The sequence below is a fragment of the Eubalaena glacialis genome, chromosome 8 (genome assembly GCF_028564815.1).
Source record: "Eubalaena glacialis isolate mEubGla1 chromosome 8, mEubGla1.1.hap2.+ XY, whole genome shotgun sequence".
In the NCBI taxonomy this organism is placed as follows: domain Eukaryota; kingdom Metazoa; phylum Chordata; class Mammalia; order Artiodactyla; family Balaenidae; genus Eubalaena; species Eubalaena glacialis.
In genome coordinates this window covers 72022235-72049048 of record NC_083723.1, presented here as the reverse complement: position 1 = coordinate 72049048, position 26814 = coordinate 72022235, and the positions used below count along the sequence as shown (strand labels likewise).

General features: G+C 35.7%; 1 protein-coding gene and 1 non-coding gene across 5 annotated transcripts in view; both read right to left on the bottom strand.

Annotated features, from left to right (window-relative positions):
• Window positions 1-15186: 15186 nt before the first annotated feature.
• Window positions 15187-15259, bottom strand: TRNAA-CGC (transfer RNA alanine (anticodon CGC)). The gene has a single exon. It is a non-coding gene; the product is annotated as a tRNA-Ala (tRNA).
• Window positions 15260-16189: 930 nt separating this feature from the next.
• The window catches only part of KRIT1 (KRIT1 ankyrin repeat containing), a 35649-nt gene continuing 25024 nt past the window's right edge, over window positions 16190-26814 (bottom strand). For all 4 annotated transcript variants that reach the window (XM_061197812.1, XM_061197813.1, XM_061197814.1 and 1 more), the window contains 5 exons: window positions 23363-23529; window positions 22633-22720; window positions 21933-22139; window positions 16803-16919; window positions 16190-16482 (listed from right to left, as the gene is read on the bottom strand). In XM_061197812.1, coding sequence (XP_061053795.1) covers window positions 16414-16482; window positions 16803-16919; window positions 21933-22139; window positions 22633-22720; window positions 23363-23529 — 648 coding nt within the window. In that variant the 3' untranslated portion in view covers window positions 16190-16413. The remainder of the gene's footprint in view (window positions 16483-16802; window positions 16920-21932; window positions 22140-22632; window positions 22721-23362; window positions 23530-26814) is intronic.

The window sequence follows — 26814 nt, the reverse complement described above, 5'->3', positions numbered from 1 at the left end:
GGTAGGTAGATGGATGGATGGATAGATAGATAGATAGAAAGATAGAACCCAGATAGTGCACTGTGGAAAAAGGCCACCTGACTGGAGCTGGGCCTTTGGATGGAGGAACCAGTCAGTCTGCAGCAATGTGCTGCAGCAAGAGAGCCAAGGGAATAAATCCTCAATCTCACTCTCCTCCATTCCTCTTATCTTCTGCTGCTGTTCCCCATTGGCTGAACCCAAATGGAAGCCAAAGAGCATGAGACACACTTGATGCAGTCCATATGGTTCAGCCCCCGGGGCAGAAAGCAGAATCAGAAATTACAAAATGGCCACAAATGTTGCCTATCTCTGTATTTCCTGCAAGAGTTAGAATCAATATTTCCCCACCTCTTGAATCTCAGCTTGGCCATGTGACTTATTTTGGCCAATGGAGCATTAGCAAATATGATGCAAGCAGAGTTTTGAAAGACATTGGGGCTTATAGAACTGTCCTTTCAACAGTTATTGAGACCCCTACCTATGTGAAGTAGTCTGGGCTAGACTACTGGGTGATGAAGGACATTTAACTTGTCACCCCAGCCTTTAGCCAGCCAACACTCAGAAGCAGAGTGACCCAGCTGACTGGCAGCTGACCACAGATGCGTGGGTGAGCCCAGCCACAGTCATCAGAAGACCTGTCCAGCTGAGCCAACCCCAAGTGGCTAACTCAGAATTGTGAGCTTAATAAAGTGTTATTCAAGGAATTCCCTGGCGGTCCAGTGGTTAGGACTCCACACTCTCATTGCTAAGGGCCCGGGTTCAATCCCCGGTCAGGGAACTAAGATCCCACAAGCTTCGTGGCATGGTCAAAAATAAATAAATAGAAGTGGTATGCAGCAAAGACTGATACAACGTGCAGATAAAAGATACCCAGCATCTAAAACATTTTATGCTTTGCCTTTTACAGTTGGTTCTTTAATCTGTATGGAAATAATTTTGTGTATGCTTTGAGGTAAGTATCTTATTTAATTTTTTTCTCATATGTCTAGTCAATTATTTCCAAAACTTCATTGAATAATAAGTCCTTTCTTCACTGATTTCTAATGTCGCCTCAATCATACTTCATATATGTGTGGAAGCTGTTTCTGGACTTTCAATTCTATTCCTTTTATCTACTTGTGTAAGTTTGCATCAATACTACATGTTTTTTTATGATTATAACTTTATAATAAAACTTGATATCTGGTAGAGAAAGTGCTCTCACCTTATCACTGTTTTTCTTCAAAACTATAGTGGTTATTTTCAATCGTTTACATTGCCAGATCAATTTCAGGATAAGCGTGTCAAGTTCCACATAATATCTTGCTTGTATTTCAATAAGAATTGAATTTGTAAATTAATTTGGGAAAGAAGTGATGTATTTATGACGTTCAATCTTCCTATTTAATAATGTGATATAGCTCTGTTACTGTTGGGAATGATATCTGTTTCCTATGTCTTTTTTTTTAGTTTTTAAAATATTGGTATACAGGAACACTACTAATTTTTGTATGTTGATTTTGTATCCAGCAATCTGACTGGGCTCTCTTATTAGTTCTAATAAATTTACACATTCTCCTGGATTTTCTACAGGGACAATATCATGAATATTGGTGGTTTTTTCTTTCTTCTTATCCAGTCTCTGACTCTTGTTTATTCTTATGGTCTTACTACATTTGTTAAGCCCTTCAACACAATGTGGAATAGGAGGAATGATAGCCGCTGTCTTATTTCTTTAATCTGCTAATGTGGTGTATTACATTAATAGATTTTCTTTATTGAACATGTGGCATTTCTTGGATAAATCAAACTTGGTCATAATATATTACTTTTTAATTTACTTCTGAATTAAATGTAACATTTACTCATAATTTTTAATGGCTATGTTATTAGTAATTTTGCTAATAATTTCCCTTTTCTGTACCGTTCTTGTCCAGTTTTACTGTCAAGGTTATATTATGCTCGTAAAATGAGCTGGGTAACAACCTAATTACCTACTTCTTGAAGCATTTTATATATTATAGGAATAATCTCTTCCCTGAAGGTTCTGTAAAATTTGCTTTTTGATCTCTTATTAATTTTATTTAATGGTTACTGGTTTGTCCAGATTTTCTTTTTCTTCCTGAGACATGTGGGGAAGTAACTGCTTTCTCCTGACTTCAAGTTTTCATGTGGAGGAAACTCTACTCATGCAATGCCCTTGGTCTTGAGCCTCATCTCCACTATATCTCCTCTTCAGAGAAGAGGAGACTTGGATGACGGATGAACTCAGGCCCTTTTGGGCTCCCTCCTTCCAGTCTTTCTGTCTGCAAGATTTGTGTTCTAGCCGGTTGTCTTCCATAGAATAAAAGGGCTGCATACCTGCTGGGGCAGCCAAGGCTGTCCATCTGTGTGATGACAAAGTAATTATGTCGAATTCAGTGGCAAATTATTACAATTTCACTTAGCTGTAGACCAAAGCCACTCTCTCTAAACTGCTTTATCAGTCATAAATGTGATGTTTTGACTTCTTTCTAGCTGGTTATATTTAATGATAAGAAACTTGGGAGGGGAAGAAAGGGTGTTATTCTTTGTCCACAATTTGCAACATCTGGTGCATTGGCTGAACACTTTGAAAAATAAATACAACTAGAGAAATTAAGGCTCTGGGGTGGTGAGGGTTCATGGTTTACAGCCTTGGAGTTTTGACCTTGGTATTTTGTAGCAGCCCAGATCGTGCAGTTGGCTTTTGTGGGAATGCCTTCTTCAGGTGGCTTTAGCCCTTGTGCTTTAGTAAGCATGGCATACATGGGGTTGTGATATTGATGGGTCACCGTAGTTTATGGTAGTTTTATCCTCTGGTATTTGGTTGTTTTTCTGCAAAAGGGGTGTTGTTTTGTTTTTGTTTTTATTGTGGTAAAATATACATAAAATTTATCAGTTTAACCATTTTAAAGTGCACAGTTAGCAGCATTAGGTACATTCACATTGCTGTGTAACAAAAGGGTTGTTTTTAAAAGATACATAATCAAATAAGTGTTGCTCTGGTCTCCATGTGTGGGTACCTACAGATTGGCCATGAATGCTGCACCCAGTTTGGACTGGTATTGGAGGCGAAACTGAGTCAGAGATGAGATCTGTGTGTGTGTATATATATATACACACACATATACACCCACATATATACACATATCGGGGAGATAGAGCAACCCAAAGGAAGAACAGATGCTGGAGAAGCAACTATGATGTCCCTTTCTTAGAGATAGCCAGTGATGGATATCATATATATACTTTTTTTAAAACAAAATTGAGACTGTGCATCATTGTCCAATATGGTAGCTACTAACCACATGTGGCTATTTCAATTTCAATTTAATTAAATTACAATTTAGCTCCTCAGTCATACTACCCACAATTGAAATGCTGAGAAGCCACACTTGGCTGGAGACTACCTTATTGAACGGTACAGATATGAAACATTTACATTGTCAGAGAATATAAATCATAGTTAACATACCATGGTTTGAAATCAAATATTTGAAAAGTTTATCTTTCATGCCTGAGAAATATTCCATAGAAGTATGTGCCATCAATTATTTAACCATTCCCATGTGAGCATTTTTAAGGTTGATATACACAACTAAATAACATTCTAAAAATGTATATTGTCTGCCCTCATTCTCACAAGCACTGAGAGTTTCAGTTAAAAACAAATATTGCCAATTTGATAGGCAAAAATAGATCCCAACTCTGTTTTCCTAAATATTAGTAAGTTGAACAATGACCCAATGTAATTTGTTACAGAGCTGAAAGACATGGATGTTCAGGGAGACACATGGGCATTTTTATACCGTGCAGCATCGACAAATTGCTTCCTAGAATGTGAAAAAATGGCCACTGAACAGAGGCTAAAGCAATGTAGGACAGGATGCACACACTCTCGAAATGGGTATCCCAGGGGCATGGAGAAAAGGGAGGACACGCAGAGCTGCAGGTGTTGAGGGGAAAGGGGAGGAGAAAACCTGGATTTGGCTTAGAGGGCCGCCGAAGTAAGTCACAGAGCTTCGCGTCACCTGGAGTCTTTCCGCAGCGAGTAGCGGGAGGGGTCGCATTCAAGGACTCCAGCGACGGTGGCGGCGGCCTGCTGTTCGGCTCTGACGCGAGCCTGGGCCCACGGCAGCAGTGGCCTGGCGCCTGGGCTCTGCCGCGCGCCCGCGCGTTTGTGAGCTGGCCCCCGGTCACACTAGGACACCTCGGGGGAGGCCCGGGTCTCCATTCAATTCCCCAGGAGGGACGCGCGCCGGCCTCCGCGTGCAGAGTAGAGAACGCGCGCCTGGGTCCTCGGCTTGAGCATTGGAATCTCCCAAGTAGATAAGGGTTCTGATTTAAGTGGTCGGGGGCGTCCCAGGCTTCTGATTCTAAGAAGCCGCGGGGATGAAAAGCCACGGGCCAGGGCCCTGGTCTCCAGAGGTTACTACCACGCTAATCCACTCGAGTCCGACTTCACGGATAGTCATGCTCCGAGGTTTTTCTCCCGGAACCTGGTTTTCCTGCCTGTGGGATGAAGAGCAGGCGATACAGGCGCAGTGAAAATGGCGTTTAGTGACATGGAGGACGCAGCTTGTCACCGAACCAATTCATTTGGTTTAACCAAACCGCCAGTCCAACCTCTTTTGTCTCGGTTGCTCCCGGGCCATTCTTAAGGGTGGGCGAGGCTCCCAAACCACGAACCAGGCTGAAGGTGAGCAACCCGAGCTCGGGAATAACCGAGTTTATGCTGATCTCCAGGAGGTGGCGACTGCACCTGTGTTTAAAGGGATCCCCGAGACCATGAGGATTTGAGTTGAAGGCGTGTCTGCCTTTGAAGTTACCAAGAAGAGTACTGGGGAATGAATGTAGGCGGGAGAGGTGGTTGAGCTTTGAGAAAGCTCTGGGGGTGAGTGTGACTTCCTTTCTCCCATCAGCTAAACAACAGGAGCAGGAAAAGTTACAGGACTAATTTAGTCCTAGCCTAATATAACCAAAACACAGTATTTATCAGAAAAACAGGAAGTATTTGTAGAATGTGAGGATGTAATTGAAGAACCGGATAATAGAACTTTAAGAAAAGGGAAATAGAAAACTTTAAAAGGAATTCCTTGGTTTACTAATAATGTTGCAGAAAGGAGGACCCCTTCCAGGGCCTGAGAGTGGGCTCTTGTCTAACACTCAGAAATGAATTGTCCGAGGAGACACATATGCTGACAAAGCAAGAGACTTTATTTGGAAGGGGCACCTGGTGAATAGCAACAGGGTAAGGGAACCCAGAGGACTGTTCTGCCACGTGGCTCGCAGTCTTGGGTTTTATGGTAATGGGGTTAGTTTTATCTGAACTTTGGCTTACTTGTTAAGTTACCTCCTATCTTAAAATACATGGATATTCACATACCACTTATTGTTTTATATTGTATAAAAAAGCACGGTTTCACTATGGTATAAAGTTAATTACATTTTGGCCGGGTTGTCTCTGGCCAATCATTCTGACTCAGGGTCCTTCCTGGTGGTGCTCGCATGCTCAGCCAAGATGGATTCCAGCGAGGAGGATTCTGGGAGGCTGGTAGGACACATGGACTGGCATCTCCTCTCTCCTTTTGACCTTTCCCAAATTCTTACAGTTGGTGGTATTGTTAGTTCCGCGTTCCTTACCAAGACCTCCTGTTGTAAGATAACTCATGCCAGGGTGGGTGGTTTCAGTCAGTGTTTCCCCTAACAATACCAATATCTAAAATGTTACAAAATTGAATATACCAAGTGTTTTATCATGATTGAAATAAAGTACTCTAAAAATGCCACTTGAATTCATTCATATCTTTTGATAACACCATCACATCCCTATTTCAAAGTGATGTTTAAAATGTCCTTTGAGTGCCAGTTTAACAGGAAACCTCCAATGCGTTATTATCCATAGACTCGTATCAAAGGCTCACCTTTCATTTGCAAGGTCCCTGGGCTAGGCAGTTGGATGCTTCCCCTCGGCCTGGATGCTGCTGCCTTGGTGAATAGTCATGGCCCTCCTGGTTATCAAGGTGGTTGGCCCACGACTTTTCCCAGTCCTTTTCCACAGCCTTCCAACCCCTCCCATCACCACCAAATTCAAATTTGGAATTTAAAGTTGAATAATGATTGCGACTGACTTTTTAGAATTTATGAAAAGCAGTGAGGCTTCCTTCTCTATAATAATTCTACATGTGTAGCCTTTTAGCATGCTATTTTGTGGATTGTACTTGAAATTTGTCATCTGCCTAATGAGTTAAGAACTTGGTGGTTTTTAAAATTGAGATATAATTGACATATAACATTGTTAGTTTCTGGTGTACAAAATAATGATTCAGTATATGTGCAAAATGATCACCACAGTAAGTCTAACATCTGTCAACCTACATAGTTACAAAATTTTGTTCTTGTGATGAGAACTTTTAAGATCTACTCTTTTAGCAACTTTCAAATAGTACATTATATCCCTAGGACTTTATGCTTTAACAGAAAATTTTTACCTTTTGATCCACTTCATCCATATCTCCCCCTCCATCCCCTGCCTCTGGCAACCACCAATCTGTTCTCTAGATCTATGAGTTCAGGTTTTATTAGATTCCACATCCTTACAAGATCATATGGTATTTGTCTTTGACTTATTTCACTTAGCATAATGCCCTCAAGGTCCATCCGTGTTGTCACAAATGGCAAGATTTCTTTTTTATGGCCAAGTAATATTCCAGCGTGTGTGTGTGTGTGTGTGTGTGTGTGTGTGTGTGTGTGTGATTTTTTGGTGTCAAATTCAAAAAATCATCACAAAGACCTATGTCAAGGAGCTTACTCACTATGCTTTCATCTAGTTTTATGGTTTCAGATCTTAAGTTAAAGTCTTTAATTCATTTTGAGTTAGTTTTGGTGTACAGTGTAAGATAGTGGTCCAGTTTCATTGTTTTGTATATGGCTGTCCAGTTTTCCCAACGCCATTTATTGAAGAGACTATCCTTTCCCCAATGTATATTCTTGGCTCCTTTGTCATAAATTAACTGACCATATATGTGTGGGCTCATTTCTGGGCTCTCTGTTCTATTCCATTGACATATATGTCTGTTTTTATGTCCCTATCATACTTTTGGAAATATATATAATTTGCTAGTGTTCCAGAGGTCTGGTATTTGTTTAATCAAGAGCATTAAAAAGTACTAATTAGTATACTTACCTTCTTTACTCAGCATAAGGTAGAGGTGAAAAAAGCTTTTTAATCTTAATATTGCAATTTATATTACCTTTGGTCTTCAGAATACAGGTAGTTTTCTTATCCCCCTCCTCCTGTTTCTTTTAGGGAATTTAAATACTAAGGTTCTGACTTGTGATTTAAACTCCACATTAAAAAGCAGATTGGGATTACCTCTACCTAAGAATTGTCTCAAATTTTGTTTAGAACTTGAAAATAAGTTTCAAAAACATTTTGTTATGGTAACTCCTATAATAGTATTTAATCCACCTTGGAAAATGTCTATTTCTGAATCTTTCCTCATTTATACAGTAATGTAAATGAGAAATGATATATTTACCATTTCAATGATTGATTATGACTAAGAAAGAGGGAAAAATGTAATTAACTTTATACCATAGTGAAACCGTGCTTTTTTATACAATATAAAACAATAAGTGGTATGTGAATATCCATGTATTTTAAGATAGGAGGTAACTTAACAAGTAAGCCAAAGTTCAGATAAAATTAATTAAAATCCAACTTTTAACTATATACAGTAAATTATTTGTGAGTGAAGTGGCTGAAATAAATTAAAAATCCAGATTTGGCTTTTCTTCCTCCTAGTGGTTATATGTACGAAACTAAATTCAGTATTAATTGAAAGCCAACAATCCAGAAAGGAAAAATGTTGCATATTTGAATTAAGTGAAAAATTTATCCATTTTTCTATCTATATATGACTTGCCATTTTAGGTTCTTTCCCTTTCACTGCCCTACTAGTATGTATTCAGTAAATACAAACAACAAGTATTATCAGCATCTGTAAAATATAACTGGGAAGGCATGTTATTAAAACATCACATAACATATTCCAAAATCAACAAATGATTCGCTGACTACTGGTTTGAGATTATACATGCATTATTTGATCATATAATTGAGTTAATGGCATTATTACATGATCTTGTAACAACTAAAGCATTTGGTATGCTCTGGTGGAGACTTGTTTTAAAAGCAATTGCCTTAGGTATATATTATTTTTAACTGTACAGTTTTCTTCCAGTTTTACAGTAATGTTAGAAAACTATTACTTTTTTCCCCTGTTGAATTGCATCACATATGGTTTACTCCCTAGGCAAGTAAGGGAAATTGTGCCAGTAGAGCACTGCAAATGAGAAAGTGGGGATAGTGGGCTCATCCTTGGATTGTCCTCAATGTGGGATCATCAGGTCAAGGAGAGTAAACATTTCCCAGATGGCTTTAGCAGCAGATTAAACCAATTTTCAGTACTACCCAGAATATATTCTCATATGTTGTCTTAATCCTGTGTCATCATTGATTTTTATTAATGTAATTAGTTGTTTTATTATTTCATACTATTTTAACTATTTTAATAAGGTTGTTTTGCATTTTTGTTAGGAAAGATTTGTATTTTTCCACTTTTTAAAGTTGTCTGCATTTCTGAACGTATAACCTGTGAATCTTCTTTGACCACTCACTCTTAGAATTTGAGTACTGACTTATATTTCCATTAAATCTACATATATTTTTGGTAAATTTTCAACACTTGTATAGCAAGTTGTTATTCTTTTCTTTAATGTACTTTTAAAATTTATGTAGAATCCTTTTTGATGTACAGTTTTGTGAGATTTGACAAATACACTGAGTATTTGTCAATCATGATGAGGATATAGAACAGTTCTTTTACTCCCCCAAATTCGTTTGTGCTGCCCCTTTATATTCCCACATCCCCTCACCCTCATCCTTAACCTCTGATAATCATTATTTGCTTTCTGACTGTATAGTTTTGCCTTTTCCAGTATGTCAGCTAAAAGGAATGCTACAATATGTAACCTTTTGAGTCTGGCTTTCAGTTACCATAATGCATTTGAAATTCATCCATATTGTTCATCAACAGTTTATTTTTTGTTACTGAGTAGTATTCCATTGTATGGATGTACCTGAGTTTGTTTATTCACTCACCCACTGAAGGATATTTGGGATGTTTCCAGTTTGGGGCAGTTATGAGTAATTACATTTCATTATGAATTATGAAAAAATGAGAAATGTATGCTATAAACATTTGCATACAAATTTTTATGTGAACATAAGTTTTTGTTTCTTGGATAAATTCTTAGGAGTGGAAGGACTGGGTCCTACAGTAGGTATATATTTAACTTATAAGAAACTACCAAACTGTTTTTGAAAATGGTTGTGCCATTTTGCATTCCTATTGCCATGTAGGAGTTCCAGTTGCTCTAAATTCCCTGATTCTTTTGCTTTCCTTTTTATTGTGTACATTTAAAGGCATTTTAAACACCTATTCTCATGATACCCATTAAAAACAATCCATAAATGAATGTGCTCTAAAATATATTGGTCTGTTTTTCTCTAGTGATATTAAGGATCCCTTTATTTTTTCTTTTCTCATTGTTTTTGTGTTTGTTTGTTTGTTTTTTGGCCACATGGCGCTGCTTGCAGGATCTTAGTTCCCCCACCAGGGATCAAACCCATGCCCCCTGCAGTGGAAGCGAGAGTCCTAACCCCTAGACTGCCAGGGAATTCCCTAAAGATTCTTTTTTTTTTTAAAATTTATTTATTTTTGGCTGCGTTGGGTCTTCGTTGTAGTGCGCGGGCTTCATTTTTTTTTTTTTAATCATGATATTGCTTATATGTGGTATCTAAACAAAATGATACAAATGAACTTATATGCAAAACAGAAACAGACCCACAGACATAGAAAACAAACTTATGGTTACCAAAGCAGAAAGGAGGGGAGGGATAAATTATGAGCCTGGGATTAACACATAAAATATAAAATATAAAATAGGTAACCAACAAGCACCTTCTGTATAGCACAGGGAACTATATTCAATATCTTGTAATAACTTATAAGGGAAAAGAATCTGAAAAAGAAGATACATATATATAACTGAATCACTTTGCCGTACACGTGAAACCAACACAACCCTGTAAATCAACCATACCCCAATTTAAAAAAAAGAAATAGAATATTCCAGCACCCTTTTTGTACCTTGTCCCCGTCACTCCCCTCACAAGGTAACTACTATTCTCATATTTATCCCCATCAACTTGTTTGGCTGATTTTTGAACTTTATATAAATGAAATCATGCAGCACACTCGTGATTGTACTGTTGATGGACATTTACATATTTCTAGTTTGGGTCCATTATGAATCATATTGGTATAAATATTCTTTCTTGTCTCAGCCTTTAGGTTTTACTTGCCGTAAAAGCTTTCTTTAAACTCCTGGCCTTAGTGACGTAGTTCCCAACCTCCCTCCGGCCCTGCCCCTACCATCCAACACAAACCCATAAGTCATCACTCTAACGCACAGGCTTCATACTGCAGTGGCTTCTCTTGTTGCAGAGCATGGGCTCTAGGCATGCAGGCTCAGTAGTTGTGGCGCACGGGCTTAGTTGCTCCGCAGCATGTGGCATCTTCCCGGACCAGGGCTCGAACCCGTGTCCCCTGCAGTGGTTAAGAATCTTCTGCACCACCAGGGAAGTCCCCTAAAGATTCTTTTTTTTTTTTTTTTTTTTTTTAAAGCTGACAGGGTAAGCAGTTTATTGATGCCATTAACAACCACTTTCATTTTTTTATTTTATTTTTTAAAATTTTATTTATTTATTTATTGGCTGCGCTGGGTCTTTGTTGCTACACACGGGCTTTCTCCAGTTGCGGCGAGCTGGGGCCACTCTGCGTTGCGGTGCGCGGGCTTCTCATTGCAGTGGCTTCTCTTGTTGCGGAGCACGGGTTCTAGGCGCGTGGGCTTCAGCAGTTGTGGCTCGCGGGCTCTAGAGCGCAGGCTCAGTAGTTGTGGCACACGGGCTTAGTTGCTCCGCGGCATGTGGGATCTTCCCAGACCAGGGCTCCAACCCGTGTCCCCTGCATTGGCAGGCGGATTCTTAACCACTGCGCCACCAGGGAAGCCCTAAAGATTCTTTTAATACTTACTTTTGCCCATATGAAATTTATTAATATACAGTATGCAGGATGGTGCCAAGCTGTTTCTTTTCCATACTGATATCCATGTACCTAACAAGATGCTTTGTGTGTTGCCCTACAAAGCTTTGTCCATTTCTCAAATGGCATTCTTTGGCTTGCTTCTCTCTACTCTCTTCCTGGGTAGCTTTAAATATGTTCCTGTAGTTTCAACTGCCACTCCAGCAGAGCCTTCTGAGCTTCAGGCCAGGGGCATCTCCACCTACATGTCCCTTAGGCACTAGGATTTCAACACATTTCTTCAAACCCTCCTCCTTCCTTCCCTTAAGCATATATGGTGGTACCATTTTTCCAGTTGCCCAGGACAGAAAGAGGGAAATTATTTGTGATTCCTATCTCTTCCTAATTCCTCATATCCAAAAGGTCACTGGTTTTGTCAAAACATTGATCCATTTCTTCCCATTGTTTTATATCTTCTTGCTCAGACCCCTTTGAGCCCTTCTGTACAGTGACCTAGGGTGATCTTTCAACACACAAATCTGAACTAGTCAAGTCCTAAATGCTCCAATGGCTCATTAGCAGGGAACACAACATCCTTCAAGATTTGATCTTTTTTTTTTTGGATAAACCTCTCAGCTACTTCTCCTTTACCTGACTAACGTCTAAATTCAGAAGCCAGATTGCCAGATTTTGAATTCTGACTACCACTTACTGGTTTTTGATCTTAGACAAGTAACATAACCTCTACATATACAGTTGTACTCAGGTTATACAACATAAGAGAATGAAAACATTTACATTACTGTGTTAGGAAGTTTGGCTCCTAAGTTTTTTAAAAGATAGAAAACAAATGTTTTCTATGTTCTATGTTCTCTCTGTTTCTTCATCTGTTAGATGGGAATTATAGTAACTGCCTCAAAGTTATTGTTATGAGGATTAAACATATATATCTATATATATAGATATATATGAATTAATATATCTAAAAGTGCTTCAGACAATGCCAGGCATATAGTATGCACCATTTTAAAGTATTAATTATTATTATTATTTAACTAATGGGGAAGTATTTCCTGTTTATCCTTGGTGCCCTTCAAATGAATTCTGAACAACCAGCACTTCCTCTTATAATAGAAATTGGCACAATGTATTGAAATTGCTTTTCTCATCTACACCCTAAGATGTCTAATATATATTTCTTTGCCTGGAGCACTCTGGTTTCTAAGAACCCCCAGGGCTTACCCCTCTTTTGCTTTAGGGCCTTTTCAGTCTGCCTATCCCTGCCTCTTCAAATACCAGATATGATATGACCATGGAGGCATTCTGGCTTTACGAATACAAATGTTAAATGGGAATCATACCATCACAGATGGATTTTTGTTGAGGAAATATTTTTTGCATGTACTCAAACCAATTTAATTTCATGATCAGTTTCCTATACACGCAGTACAGCAAAAACAATTTAAATTTTTCCCATTTTCATCTTACTGAAATTATTTCAGTAAGAAATAATTTCATTGTTTTTTTCTCTGTAAATTATAAAGGAATTGATTAATAAATCAGTTTTTTGCACATACCAAATTCTTCCAAGTACAGTTTTTGCCATTGAGTTCCTCAGGATCAAATTAAAATCTAAATTTTATTTATGCAATCCTTCTATTAAATTTGGTCAAGAACTATGGGCAGTTTTACTTCATTATATATTTCTATCAAGTCTAATTTTTCTAGGGTCAATTATTGCAATTTTTAATCTTATAAGACATAGTTCTTCAGTAAGTTTTCCTCTTTACAATGCAGTTATCATACACAGGGTTACCTATTCTGGTTTTATTTCTACAATGGAAATTCATTTGCTGTGATTTGGATAAACAACTGTTTGAATTCACTTCTTAGCTAAAAATGAGAAAATTGTAATTCCTCTCATCAATTCTCCAAGACCATCCTTGAGGTCAAAATATCTCACCTCATTTCCTTTCCCCTCAACTCTCTTCACATCATTCATTCCTGCTTACTCCTCGGATGCCAGCTCAAGCAGCACTGGCTCGAGGAAGCCTCTCCTGATCTCTAAGACTAGATCAAGTTTCCCTCTTTTTGCTTAGATAGTACATTTTATTTTTCTTTCATCACAGTTTATGGGTGAAGACTATTTTTTAATTTTTAAAAAATTAATTAATTTTTTGGCTGTGTTGGGTCTTCATTGCTGCACGCGGGCTTTCTCTAGTTGCGGCGAGTGGGGGCTACTCTTTGTTGTGGTGCGCGGGCTTCTCATTGCGGTGGCTTCTCATTGGGGAGCAGGGCTCTGGTAGCTGTGGCGCACAGGCTCAGTGGTTGTGGTTCATGGGCTCTAGAGCACAGGCTCAGTAGTTGTGGCACACAGGCTTAGTTGCTCCGTGGCACGTGGGATCTTCCCAGACCAAGGCTCGAACCCGTGTCCCCTGCATGGGCAGGCGGATTCTTAACCACTGCGCCACCAGGGAAGTCCCTCATCACAGTTCATAAATATGAGTACTTATTATCTCCCTCATTAAACTCTGATCCCTGAAGGCAGGGACTTTTTCTTACCACTGGATCCCTGGCACATAAAAGGCACTCAAATTTATTGAAAGAATGATGAAAAGGAAAATAGTATCTTTTATCCCCAGTGCTCATATAGTGCCTGACCAATCCTAGGCACTCATTAAAAGCTGTTTGCATTTTCCCCTTATTATTTCTGGTATGTTATGGTCTGACAATGATGATTTTTTTTTTCAATACTAACTTTGAAATTGACTTCTTAATACTATATATTTTTAAGCTTTTAATAGCCATGCTACTCTAATAATTTCCTCTTCCCTTCTCTCAGGTCTGCCATACTGTACAACTCCAGGAGGGTACACTGTACTCAATGGAGCAAGGAGTTGTTTGATGCAGCACTGATGCATCCTCACTTCCCTCTGTGAAAGGAAAAGCATTCAGCTATTTCCTAAAGTTAGTTACAACAGAAGTTCTAAACCCTAAGCTATAAATCAAAAACACCTGGGATACTTTCAAAACAGAAATGCTTGGGCCCCACCCAAAAATTATTGAGTCATAAAGTACCAAAACTCCCCAGGTAACTGCAGAGTTAGGGTTGGCAAACACTGGGTTGGGAGCACAGGATGAGTGTGGGAGAATTGGTTAGAAATTAATCTGGATAGGCAGGTTAGTGTATTCAACCCTAAGGAACTGGAATTTAACTTTACATCAGTGAGGAGGGTTTTAAGAGGGTAATGAAATAATCAGATCTATGAGAAAGGTTAACTTGGCCCCAGTGTGGCAGGGTGTAGAGCCTGAGTTGGGGAGGCCAGGGGAAGAAGCTACAATAAGCCCAAGAATAGACTGCGAGGACTTGAACTAGGGTGGCTGCAGTGCAAACACAGAAGAAGGGAATAGGAAAGGACTCACAAGACATTTGACAGAATTCGCTAAGTGGAATGTGTAGGGTGATTAAAGAGGGAGAAGTTATAGACCACTCCCAGATTTCCAGGGTAAGCAACTGGATGCAGTTTGATGCCATTAACCAGAGAATACAAGTGTAAGGATAGAATGGAGCAGGTAGATGAAACAAATTCTGTTTCCAGCTATGATGAAACAGATGTTCCTTGTGTAAACCATTTAGGTGGAGCTAGAATAGCAAGAAATTGGAAATTAAGATCTAGTATTCAGAAAAGAGGTTGAGGCTGAAGTTTTAGGTTTGGGAGTCAACAGGGTATTTGGTAACAATTGAGGCTATTGGAATGGATGAAACTGAACAGAGCACTGTCTATGTAGAGTCAAAAGTGCTTAGCACAGAATTAAAGATAAATCAGGCTTTCTCATTAAACTTACTTAACCACATAATCTTAATTTTATTTATTTTATTTTATTTTTTAATATTTTATTTATTTATTTGGCTGCGCTGCATCTTAGCTGCAGCATGTGGGATCTTCGTTACCGCGTGCAGGATCTTTTTAGTTGCTGCATGCGGGATCTTTTAGTTGCGGCGTGCGGGATCTAGTTCCCTGACCAGGGATCAAACCTGGGCCCCCTGCATTGCGAGCACGGAGTCTTAACCACTGGACCACCAGGGAAGTCCCCTTAATTTTAATAAAGCTCAGCAGACCACCATTAAAAATATGCAGATGTCAACGTGAAGAGTAGATGATAATATTAAAAAATTATCTGCAACCTGTAGGATAATTTTAAGTATTACTACTGTATCTCTGAACTTACTTAGAACACAACAATCTGTTAGCTTGGAAAGACTAATTTCTAAGCTTATTAAATAGCAGATTAACCAAGTTAGCTCCTCATATGATATCCGTGCTCCCCTAAATAAAACAACCAGATATTTGGTGATCTACTTCCTACAATGTAAAGGCAATATAAATACATCATTGAGCCAACTCATAAAAATACAACATGTTCTTAACAAATGCAACTACTAATATTCAGAGATTGTCACTTAGTCTATGTGTCCATGTATGTATGTGCTTATGTGCCAGGCAGTTTTGTGTAATTTACTTAACTTTAATAATACAAATTCATTATTAGGTCTGGAATTATTTCAACAGAAAATTAAGTAAAACTTAAGAAAAAATTCCCAGGTCCTGCTATTTCCAAGAGAGTGAATGAACTTGTCTAGAACTTGTCCCTGAAATCCTTGTTTTTAAGAGGCACTCAGGTAATTATGATGCTGGGGGTTCAAGAACTATTAATACTTTGAGAAATACTAGCTTATACCAAATAAACATTTTAACTAAGTCTTTTAAAAACACGTTGAGAAATGTTCAGAGATTACAAAAAAAATTTTAAGTGACAGTGTTATATATGCTTTAAGTAGAAAACACATTTTCTTTATTCAAATCGTGACTTCCTGTACATTTTGAAATGACACACAAAGTCATAGCAAAGCTATATTTTAATTTCATCATATTCCACTCTAAATTCTGTACCATTTACCAAAAATAACTTTTTATAAAGCTTACTGTTTTGTCTAATATTATACAGACCATCAATCTACACATTTTTGTGTGTTTCTCCTAAAAATAGCTTATTACGATATTATATAAAACTAATTGGTATATTACACACCAAACATAAGTACAGATTCTGTACAATGTAATAGTATACATATATATTACAAGAGACTAAATGCCTTGTTAAAAGTAATAGTTTAAGAAATCTTTCATGGAAAAAATCTGTATCACAAAATGTGGTGGCTTAAGTATCAGTTGCTTTCCTCTCATGAATTTCTTTCGGTGGGCATTAACTGTCCATTTAGCTTCATTAGTAGTTTTACCACAAGGCCGGCCTACAAAGTAAAATATATGTTGACAATAAATTTGAAACATGTAAGAATGTGTAAATGACATACATGGCAGTGGACAGACAGTTCTCTATGTATTTGAAAAGGAATTTTTCATTGTTATAAGACTGCAATAAATTATTCAGATAAGTTTCTGGCTTTGCTTAGGAAAGGCCTGCCTTTTTACCTTGGTCGTAAATATGTTAATTTCATGTTAGAGGTTTTCCTTAAAGTAAAATGGACTGTCATTTTTTAAAAAAGAAATAGCTTTATTAATACAGTAGAGTTTATTACTAGAAGTCCAGAATAACTGATTAGGTACTTACCTGTTTTGTATGTACTATAAAGCTCATTTTATATTCCATACTATGGATCTGAAAACATGTATCAGCATCTCCCAACTGCCACATAAAACAACCATACTTAAGACTGATGAGTAAAGCCTGCAACATAATTAGAAATCATTATATTGAAATATTTATTAAAAACAACACCCATCTTCTCTTACTATCTACACCTATCTAGACAGGTTTAAACACAATGGTTTTGAAAGTTAGAATAAAACTTGTTCAAAGTGCCCACACTAACGTCACACAGCCTGTGTACAGAGCCACATATATGGTAGACTCTTAGAAGACTGCCTTGAGCAATGATATTCTTCTAATCAGAATGACAAAATTTTTTAAAGATGCCCATTCTGTGCTATGTATTTGTATACGTGTACACACACAGAAAGGAATATTATTCAGCCATGAGAAATAAGGAAATCCTATCATTTGCAACAACATGGATGGAACTGGAGGGCATTATGCTAAGTGAAATAAGCCAAAGAAAGACAAATACCATAAGATACCACTTATATGTGGAATCTAAAAAAGCCAAACTCACAGAAACAGGAAGTAGAATGGTGGTTACCAGGGGCTGGTGGGTGGGGGAAATTAAGGAGATGTCGGTCAAAGTAGTACAAACTTTCAGTTGTAAGTTCTGGGGATCTAATGTGGGGCATGATGATTATAGTTAGCAATACTGTACTATATGCTTGAAAGTTGCTAAGAGAGTAGATCTTAAATGTTCTCGCCAGAAAAAAGAAACTGTAATTATGCAGTGTGATAGCGGTGTTGGCTAATGCTATGGTGGTAACCATTTTGAAACAGGTAAGTGTATCCAATCAACATATTGTACACCTTAAACTTACCCAATGATGGGGGGAAAAAAAAGATGCCCTTTCTATCAGTGGCTTTCAAAAAAATTAAGTGTACTGCAAGTTTTTACTTTCTGCATCTTAAAAACAATTCCTTTTACTATTGATATATTCAGTACCTTTTGAATATTCATATAGTACTTTCAGATCTGAAATTTATGTAATAGGGTAACATGTTGATTTAGGCAATTTCATATCACTGAAAATAAGTACACTGATATATTTATTGTAAATATAAACATTATTTTAAAAATTAATAATATATCCTTCATATATTCAACAGAACTATTTAAAACCAATTACAGTACCCTATTCCTACATGTTGTAACATAATGGTATATTTAAATAGGAATCCAATATATTCTTTGGATTATTTAAAAAACAATTATCTCCTAGTAGTAACTTATATTTTCTTACCCTAAAAATATATTCTTTGTATACACATATACAAAGAAAGTGTTCATGCCATCCTTTAAAATAAGTATGTTGAGAAACATTACCTCTCTATGACTAGCAGTTCTTAACATAATGATTGTAAATAATAAACTAAGGATATGCCAGAAAGGTAATGGTTTAGGGCATTCTGAAAGTGAGGTTCTGTAAGTGAAACATAATATAATTAATTTACATGAGTGTATACCATTTATAATGGGAAAATAATAACATCTTGCTTAGAAATAGCTATACTTATAAAATATAACTTATAGACAGGATCTGCTAAAATAGCTATTTACCAAAGTACACAATGAAACACTGAGTCAAGATATCATAAAACCTTAAACTGTCTATCTTTTGGATCAGTGACTTGAAACTTGTTTAATCAAGAGACAGGAAATTGTCCGTTTAATATGTCCTCAAAACAGTTTAATATACAGAAAAAAAAATACATCTGTGGTATAGCAACTCCTCGATTACGTGAAGGTCAAATGACCAACAAAAGCACTGAAGCCAGAAGTTAAAAATAAAGGTTTTGTTTTTAAAGGACTGTGCAGGGAGAAAGGAATTCTTGAGAAATCCACAATAATGAAAACGGCTGAATGGAGTTGAAGAGCCCACATGGCTGTTTTGAGAGACCAGTCTGCTCCAGAAGGAAAAAGTAGCTCTCATTAGGAGGTAAAACCTACAAAGGGGAAGGTGCTTAGTGAAGGAAGTCAAAAAGTAAGAGAAATGACAGGGATAGTTGAGAGCAGAAAAGGGAAACCATGTAAGTCAGAAGCAGACATAGCCAACCAGGACACACAGGAGAAATAGTGATGTTGACAAGTGACCATGAACAATGGCACTATATGGGTATTTAAAGAACCAGTTTTATTTCAGAAGTGCATTATGGTCTACATAAATTGACATCAGCAAAGGGTAATCTATTGCCTGGATGTAGCAGTGGTATTAAGGTTGAAGATATATCAACAAGTACAGGTCAGTTATGAAGACTGTAATGCTTTCACTATAGTAAAACATTGAACCGTAACACTGCATTTACCTATTTGATAGTGCCTACATTTTATGTAAGTAGACAGATAGGTCTCAGATGAGTATATGAAACTGGCTGAGCTGTATTTTCTAAGGGGCAACTTTCATTATTCCAAACAATAACAAAATATAGAAGGCAGAAGTAATTGAGATTAAAAAAAAAACACAGCTGTATTCTATGGCTTTTCCTGAGATTTAATCACTGAGGCTAATGTATCCCATATGTAGAGTTTTAAATGCAAATGAAAGTATTTTTGCAGATGAAGATGTTTATTTAAGCAAGCTTGTCATATTCAACCCTAGCAGATTTGGTCAGTCTAAGACAACTGAGGACAAGCTGATTGTTCCTATCTTTGATCGTTTGAAAATGTAATTATCTTAGAGCTTTTATAGGTGCCATAAATTTATCAGTAGCTTACAGAACACAAGGTAATGATTATGTGGACAGAAAACATTGTTACCCTTGGTTTCAATCACCTTTTTGTATGCCCAATGACAGCATTTCTATTTATATTTCTAGAAAAAGCAGATTCTTAATAACACTATCATCCTCTGCCTGCTACTGCTATCTCACTTACTCAATTCCTGGACCAGAATATTATTCATAATATGAAATGTTATAAGATATTACTGAAACATCATTTGAATACTATATAAAACTTTTCATTGTTGCCTAAATTTGGAATGCTCCCAAAAGTCAAACATAAAATATAGTTTAGAGAAAAGGCTCAGTGTTATGTCCACAGTATCACCATCCAGTTCAATGAAGAAGAATTTGCACATATTTGTATAAAATGCTCTGAAATAGCAGAGGAAAAATTTCTTGAAATGACAAGGGGAATTTCTCCTTCATTTCCTTAGTACAACAGGAATAGAAAAAGTAGTTGCAAGCTAATAAGAAGCAGCTTATTTTGTATGAGTAAAATAGTCTAAATAGAAAATGATAAGCAAATGACTCCAAAGCAAGCAGATATCAGAGACTTCAAAAAATCAAGTTCCAAGTCAGTCACTGCCCTATGTCCCTGCATATTCTTTATCTCCATTTCCAGGCATATCTAACAGTATGGGAAAATAACTGTTGCCCATAATGATGATCCTGAGTTATCAGGAAATAACTAAACTACAATTGGGATACTTTCAGAAGGTATGTGATTACATAATAAAGACTTACAAAAATGATGAAAAAAGTTAGGTTTACGATGAAATTCCCTAATCTAAAATGCCTTTAAAAAATGCGTAAGCTTAGTTACTTAAAACTGATTTGGAAAATAGTCTATTCGTGACATATCTGAATGAACAAAATAGACTTTTATCTGCTTCCTATTACTAACTAAAAAGCTGTTTATCCTGTGAAATGTGTTAAATATGCTAAAAGTAATTGATAACCCCATATTTATATTATCATGACTTTGATTAGAAAAAGGAGCACAATACAGTAATAAGCCTCTGATTGAAAAGCTCTGAAGTAGGGGCAGCCAGATCAAGATGGTGGAATAGAAAACCTCTGAACAGTTCTAACAGGTATTCACAGTCCCATCCACACTTCATCTTGCCCCCCAAAATGTTCTTATAACTAATTCTAATTTGCAAAATGAACCACTTGTGTCAGATATTATATTTCCTTTTTTAAATCTGTATTTTTTTCATTTAAATCTAATTGATTTTTAGAATAGGTAATACATTCACAGTTAAAAAAAATTTTTTTAAGTTGCAAAATGCTATATAATGAAAAGTCTCCCTTCTACTCTTATTCTGTTACATGGTTCCCCCCGCCAAAGGCTTTAAGAGACATTTTATGCATACAAAAGCAATACGTATTTATGCAAATATAGTATTCACGTCCCCCATTTTTTGAGGTATAATTGACATATAACATTATATTAGTTTCAGGTATACAACATAATGATTCAATATTTATATATATTGCAAAATGATCACCACAATAAGTATCGTTAACATCTATCACCATACATAGTTACAAATTTCTTTTTCTTGTGATGAGGAATTTTAAGATCTATTCTTAGCAACTTTCAAATATGCAATACAGTATTATTAACTATGGTCACCATGCTCTATACTACATCCCCATGACTTATTTATTTTACAGCTGGAAGTTTGTACCTTTTGACCCCCTTTACCCATTTTGCCCATCTCCCAACTCCCTGCCTTTGGCAACCACCAGTCTTTTCTTTGTATCTATGAGCTTGTTTTTTTTTTTTTAAAAAGGTTCCACATATAAGTGAGATCATATGTTATTTATCTTTGTCTGACTTATTTCACTTAGCATAATGCCCTCAAGGTCCATCCATATTGTTGCAAATGAAAGACTTCATTCTTTTTAATGGCCGAATAATATTCCATTGTATATATTTACATATTTTCTTTAGCCATTCATCCACTGATGGACACTTAAGTTGTTTATCTTGGCCATTGTAAATAATGTTTCAATGAACAGGGATGTGCATGTATCTTTTTGTGTTAGTGTTTCTGTTTTCTTTGGATAAATACCCATTTTTACATGAATGGTAGCATATTACATATGGTTCAGCACCAAATATATCTTAGAGATCATTCTACAGAAAAATATTCTTCATTCTTTTATATGGCTGCAAGGTATTTCAATGTTACAATTAATATGTTAACCCCCTATTGATAATCATTTCGTTTTCACCCCCCTATCCTTTGCTATTATGAATGAATGAAATTGTTCATGTAGGCTAGTACTGTTATTTTAGATATTACATAATGTGACTGGTCAAAAACAGCTGAAAAGATGAAAATCTACCTTAGTTTCCATATTGAGAAGATGAAGTCCTTTTATATTCACACCTACATACACAGGGATGACTTTATGATTACTGGGGCTTGCCTTTGTAAATATCTGTCCTATGAAAAAAGCTGCTCCATATGTAGGAATTTCCCAACAATTCTGTAAGAACATGCGCTGTAGGTGATGCATTTCTTTACTGACACCTTCACTTGTACTAAGATTCTAAAAACAAAGTAAAATAAACAGATGTGAAAGGAGAATGTACCTTTGATAATCCAAACAGGTCAACTAAACAGTTTCTAAAATCAAGGCTACCCCAAAGACAAATAAAATTGTGTGACATTATCCCAAAGGCAGTTTTTCTTTTGAGATCTTATATTAAAAAAAAAAGAAATATCAAGGTCTAAAAATAATGTTTATCTATTCTGTTACATTTTTAAGTGCCTCATGGATAGAGATAGTGTATTATCTCATGTTTTTTTAATCTCTAGCACTTACCACAGTATCCAGCATACAGACGGTATTCAGTAAAAGATTCTACATTATTAAAAATAAAAGTATTTTGCTACTTTTCCTTTCAGGCATGTGAACTGTAAGATCCTTATTTAATTTCAAGAATAAAATGTAATGTACCTATGTTTAAAACATATTAATAATACTAACAAAATTTCAACTAGGCTATAAAATGTCTTTTTATTTCTATTTAACAGCTTACCTTGTATTCATGAAGTATTCGGTTTGTCCAGTGAGGTGCCTTACTTTTCAATTTGGTAATAGGTACAATGGATTTTAGATTTTCTTCACTGTAAGAAAATACGCCAACAACTTTTAAATAAATCATCTTTAGTAGCTAAAGTAATATAATCATTTACATGTAAACGGCTTTAAATAATATGATTTTTGAGCTGAAAAATATTATATTGTAACATATCAGAGAACTCTCAACATTTTAAGCAAAAAGTCACGATCCTAAAATTGCTCAACTTAGAGAAATGTTTCTTCTTTTAGTAGCCACAAAATATTTTTGAATATTGAAAACTACAATAAACAAACTTCAGATACGCTAAAACCTCAATGTTTTCTCTCAACATGAAACATGAACTAGTTTTTGTGGTGCTATACTGAAATGCATCTGCCTTGTAACATTTTTTCTACTAATCCAAGTCAGGTTTTAGTGAACTTATTTAAACATACAGTAAAGAAAGATAAAGCGAACAAGTATAAGGCATATCAAACTATACTCAAATATAAGAAAAAGAACTTTGGAGAGAGTGTAACTTAAAGAATGCTTTACTATGTTTTTTTTTTTTCTCATTCCATGCCTTATATTATTTAATTCCAAACCAACGTCTAAATAGTTCTTAGTAACGTAATATTTCTAAATTTTCTTGGTTAAACTGAACCTTGGGTATAGCACAAGACCATGAATTGTATTAAATACTTACTTTAGGAAACCTTGCTTGTGTTTCTTACTCTCATAATTTCCATAAACTATCTGCAACAGTAGACTTGCCAATGTTATCAGTTTAGCATCAGGAGCTGTATAAAAGCCCTTCAATAAATTATATCTGGCTTCATCAAAGAGAATAAGAATAGCTAATGGATCTTCAATCTTAAAAGAAAAAGTATAATTTGGTTATTAGGCCACAATTTCCTGTTATAAATGTACAGCTTGCTACTATCTAATTTGAAAAAGCAAAAGCTACGTAATTTCATATAAATAAGCTGTTATTGCTTTAGAGCAGAGGTTGACAATTTTTTTCTATTAAAGCTCAGACAGTAACATTTTAAGCTTTGTGAGTCAGATAGTCTGTTAGAACGACTCAACTCTGCTATTGTAGCACAAAAGCAGCTATAGACAATACATCTACAAATGTTGGAGTTCTACTAAAACTTTTTATTTTGATTCTGAAATTTGAATTTCATGAAATGTTCACATGACATGAAATATCATTCTTTTGAAATTTTTTTCAACCATTAATAGCTTGCAGGATATACAAAAATAGGCAACAGGTCAGATACAGCAATAGGCCATAGGTTGCTAACCTCTGATTCACAGTTCAATAAAATTATCATCAGTTTATGGATATGAGTGTGTATAACTTCTAGTACAATTTTACTTAAATTCTTTATATTCCTCAAACATTCTTCTACAATCTGTGCTTCACACAATATAGTAGTGAACCTCAAAGAAGATAAAAGGAAGTGTTAATTCCCAGAAGGACACATGAAGTTTGAAAAAAGCTTAACATTTTTGATTTGACTAAAAAATATTCAGTACTTTGCACTTTCAAATAACACTAAAGGAGAGCATACTTTTTTTAAGTTTTGAAAACTTTAAAGTTTCACTTTATCTGATAAGATTAACAAACATTGAAAAATGCCAGCCTACAGAATACATTTCTACTTAGAAATAATCACCAATTATAGAGATTCTGAATGAATACTTAGTGTGTTTCCAAATATGATTCAAACTGACCCAAATTCCTTATGGTAAAAGAAATTTTGTCATACTAACTAAAATAGTACCTTATAATACTCCACATATTGATAATATTAAAAAAACTGAAACAGAATTTCATGGGGAAAAAAAGATAAGGGGATTGCTCTAGATTAAAGGAGACTTAAAGGGACAGTAATCAAATGCAAACATGAACGTTGACTAGCTCCTTCAGTTGGGAGTTATAAGAGACTGAAAAATTGGGGGGAAATCTGAATATGGGTCTGATATTAGATGTTATTATGGAAATATTAATTTTATTAGGTTGAAAGTGGTACTATACTATGTAGGTACATCCTTGTTCTTAGAAGATGCATGTTAAAATATTTAGGGATTAAGTGCAAGGATGTCTGCAACTCAATTTTAAATGGTTCACAATGAAAAGAGAGGAAAGATGAAGCAAATGTAGCAAAATGTTAACAATTAGTGAATTTAATGAATGGTATATGGTATGAAGTTTATTACTTTCTCAACTTTCCTATGGGTTTTTAATTTCTCAAAATAATTGTTGGGAAAAAAATGAAAGAAAACATTTTTCTAATAAAAATTGATTTAGTGAATTTGAAGAGTTTGAGTAGAGAATAGTTATAATTCCTAATAGTGTGTTCAGTGACTGTTAGTCAACAATTGTTCTTTTTAAATGAAAGCAGGCTCTTTTCATCCTAAAAGAATAATCCTAACCAAAAAAATGCAATTCTTCTATTTTTCAGGTGGTAAAAATAGGAATTTTTCAATTACACAATGAGTGAAAGAACGCAACCACTTTATCAGATGATCGTGATATTCTGATTCACCTTAAGTACTCACTAAGCCTTGCTTCTTTTCACTTGAGCCTACTTTATATTATTTGTAATATAATATGCAATTAATTAATATCCAAGTATTATCATTATTGCTCTTCCTCTACCAGCCAACTTTAAAAATATTACTTAGGGAGAAAGAAGACAGGCTGAGTATATTTAGATTATTTGCAAATTTCATACATCTATTACATTTTAAGAACTGCTAACAAAGTTTGCCATTTTAACTATTTTTAACTGTAGAATTTAGTGGCATTAATTACATTCACAATGTTGTGAACCATCACCACTATTTCCATATTTTCATCCCCCAAACGGAAACTCTGTAACCATTAAGTCCTCATTCTCTCCCCCCATCACACCTATGGTAACCACTAATATACTTTCCGTTTATGATATCTATTCTACATATTTATTTAAGATAAGTAGAATCAAACAGTATTTGTCCTTTTGTGTATGGCTTATTTCATCTAGCATGTTTTCAAGGTTCATCCATGTTATGACATGTATCAAAACTTCATTCCTTTTTATGGCTGAATAATATTCCATTTTCTTTATCCATTTATCTGTTGATGAACACTTAGCTTGTGTCCACCTTTTTGGTTATTATGAATAATGCTGTTAAGAATGCTGGAATACAAGTATCTGTTTGAGTTCTTGTTTTCTTTAGGTATATACCTAGGAGTGGAATTGCTGGATCAAATGGTAATGCTATGTTTAGTTTTTGGAAGAACCACTCAACTATTTTCCACAGCAGCTGCACCATTTTACACTCCTACCTACAACATACAAGGGTTCCAATTTCTCTATGTCCTCATCAAAACTCAACATCTTCTTTTATAAATTATTATTATTACAACCATCCTAGTAGGTGTGAAGTGGTTTCTCATTGTGTTTTGATTTGTATTTCCTTAATGACTAATAATGCTGAGCGTCTTCACATGTGCTTGTTGGCCACTTGTATATCTTTACTGGAGAAATGTTATTTAAGTTCTTTACCCAATTTAATTGGGTTGTCTTTTTGTTGTTGAGTTGTAGGAGTTCTTTTTATATTCTGAATAGTAAACACTTACCAGATTTATGATTTGCAAATATTTTCTTGCATTCTCTAGCTTGTCTTTCTTGATAATGTCCTTTGATTTACAAATGCTTTTAATTTTGATGAAGTCCCATTTATCTATTTTTTCTTTTGTTACTCATGTTTTTGGTGTCATATCTAAAACTCCAAGGCCAAATCTAAGGTCATGAAGATTACCTGTATATTTTGTCCTAAGAGTTTTATGGTTTTGGCTTTTATATTTAGGTTATTGATACACTGAGTTAATTTCTGATGCGGTATGAGATCAGGGTCTAATTTTATACTTTCTGCATATGAATTTCCAGATGTCCCAGCATCATCTGTTGAAGAGACTATGCTTTCTTCATTGGATGCATTTGGCATCCTTGTCAAAAAGCAGTTGGCATGGATATATGGGGTTACTTCAGGACTCTCAGTTCTATTCCACTGGTCTATGTCTATCCTTATACCAGTACCACATTGTTTGGATTATTGTAGCTTTGTACTAAGAAATTTGGAAATGTGAATCCCACAACTTTA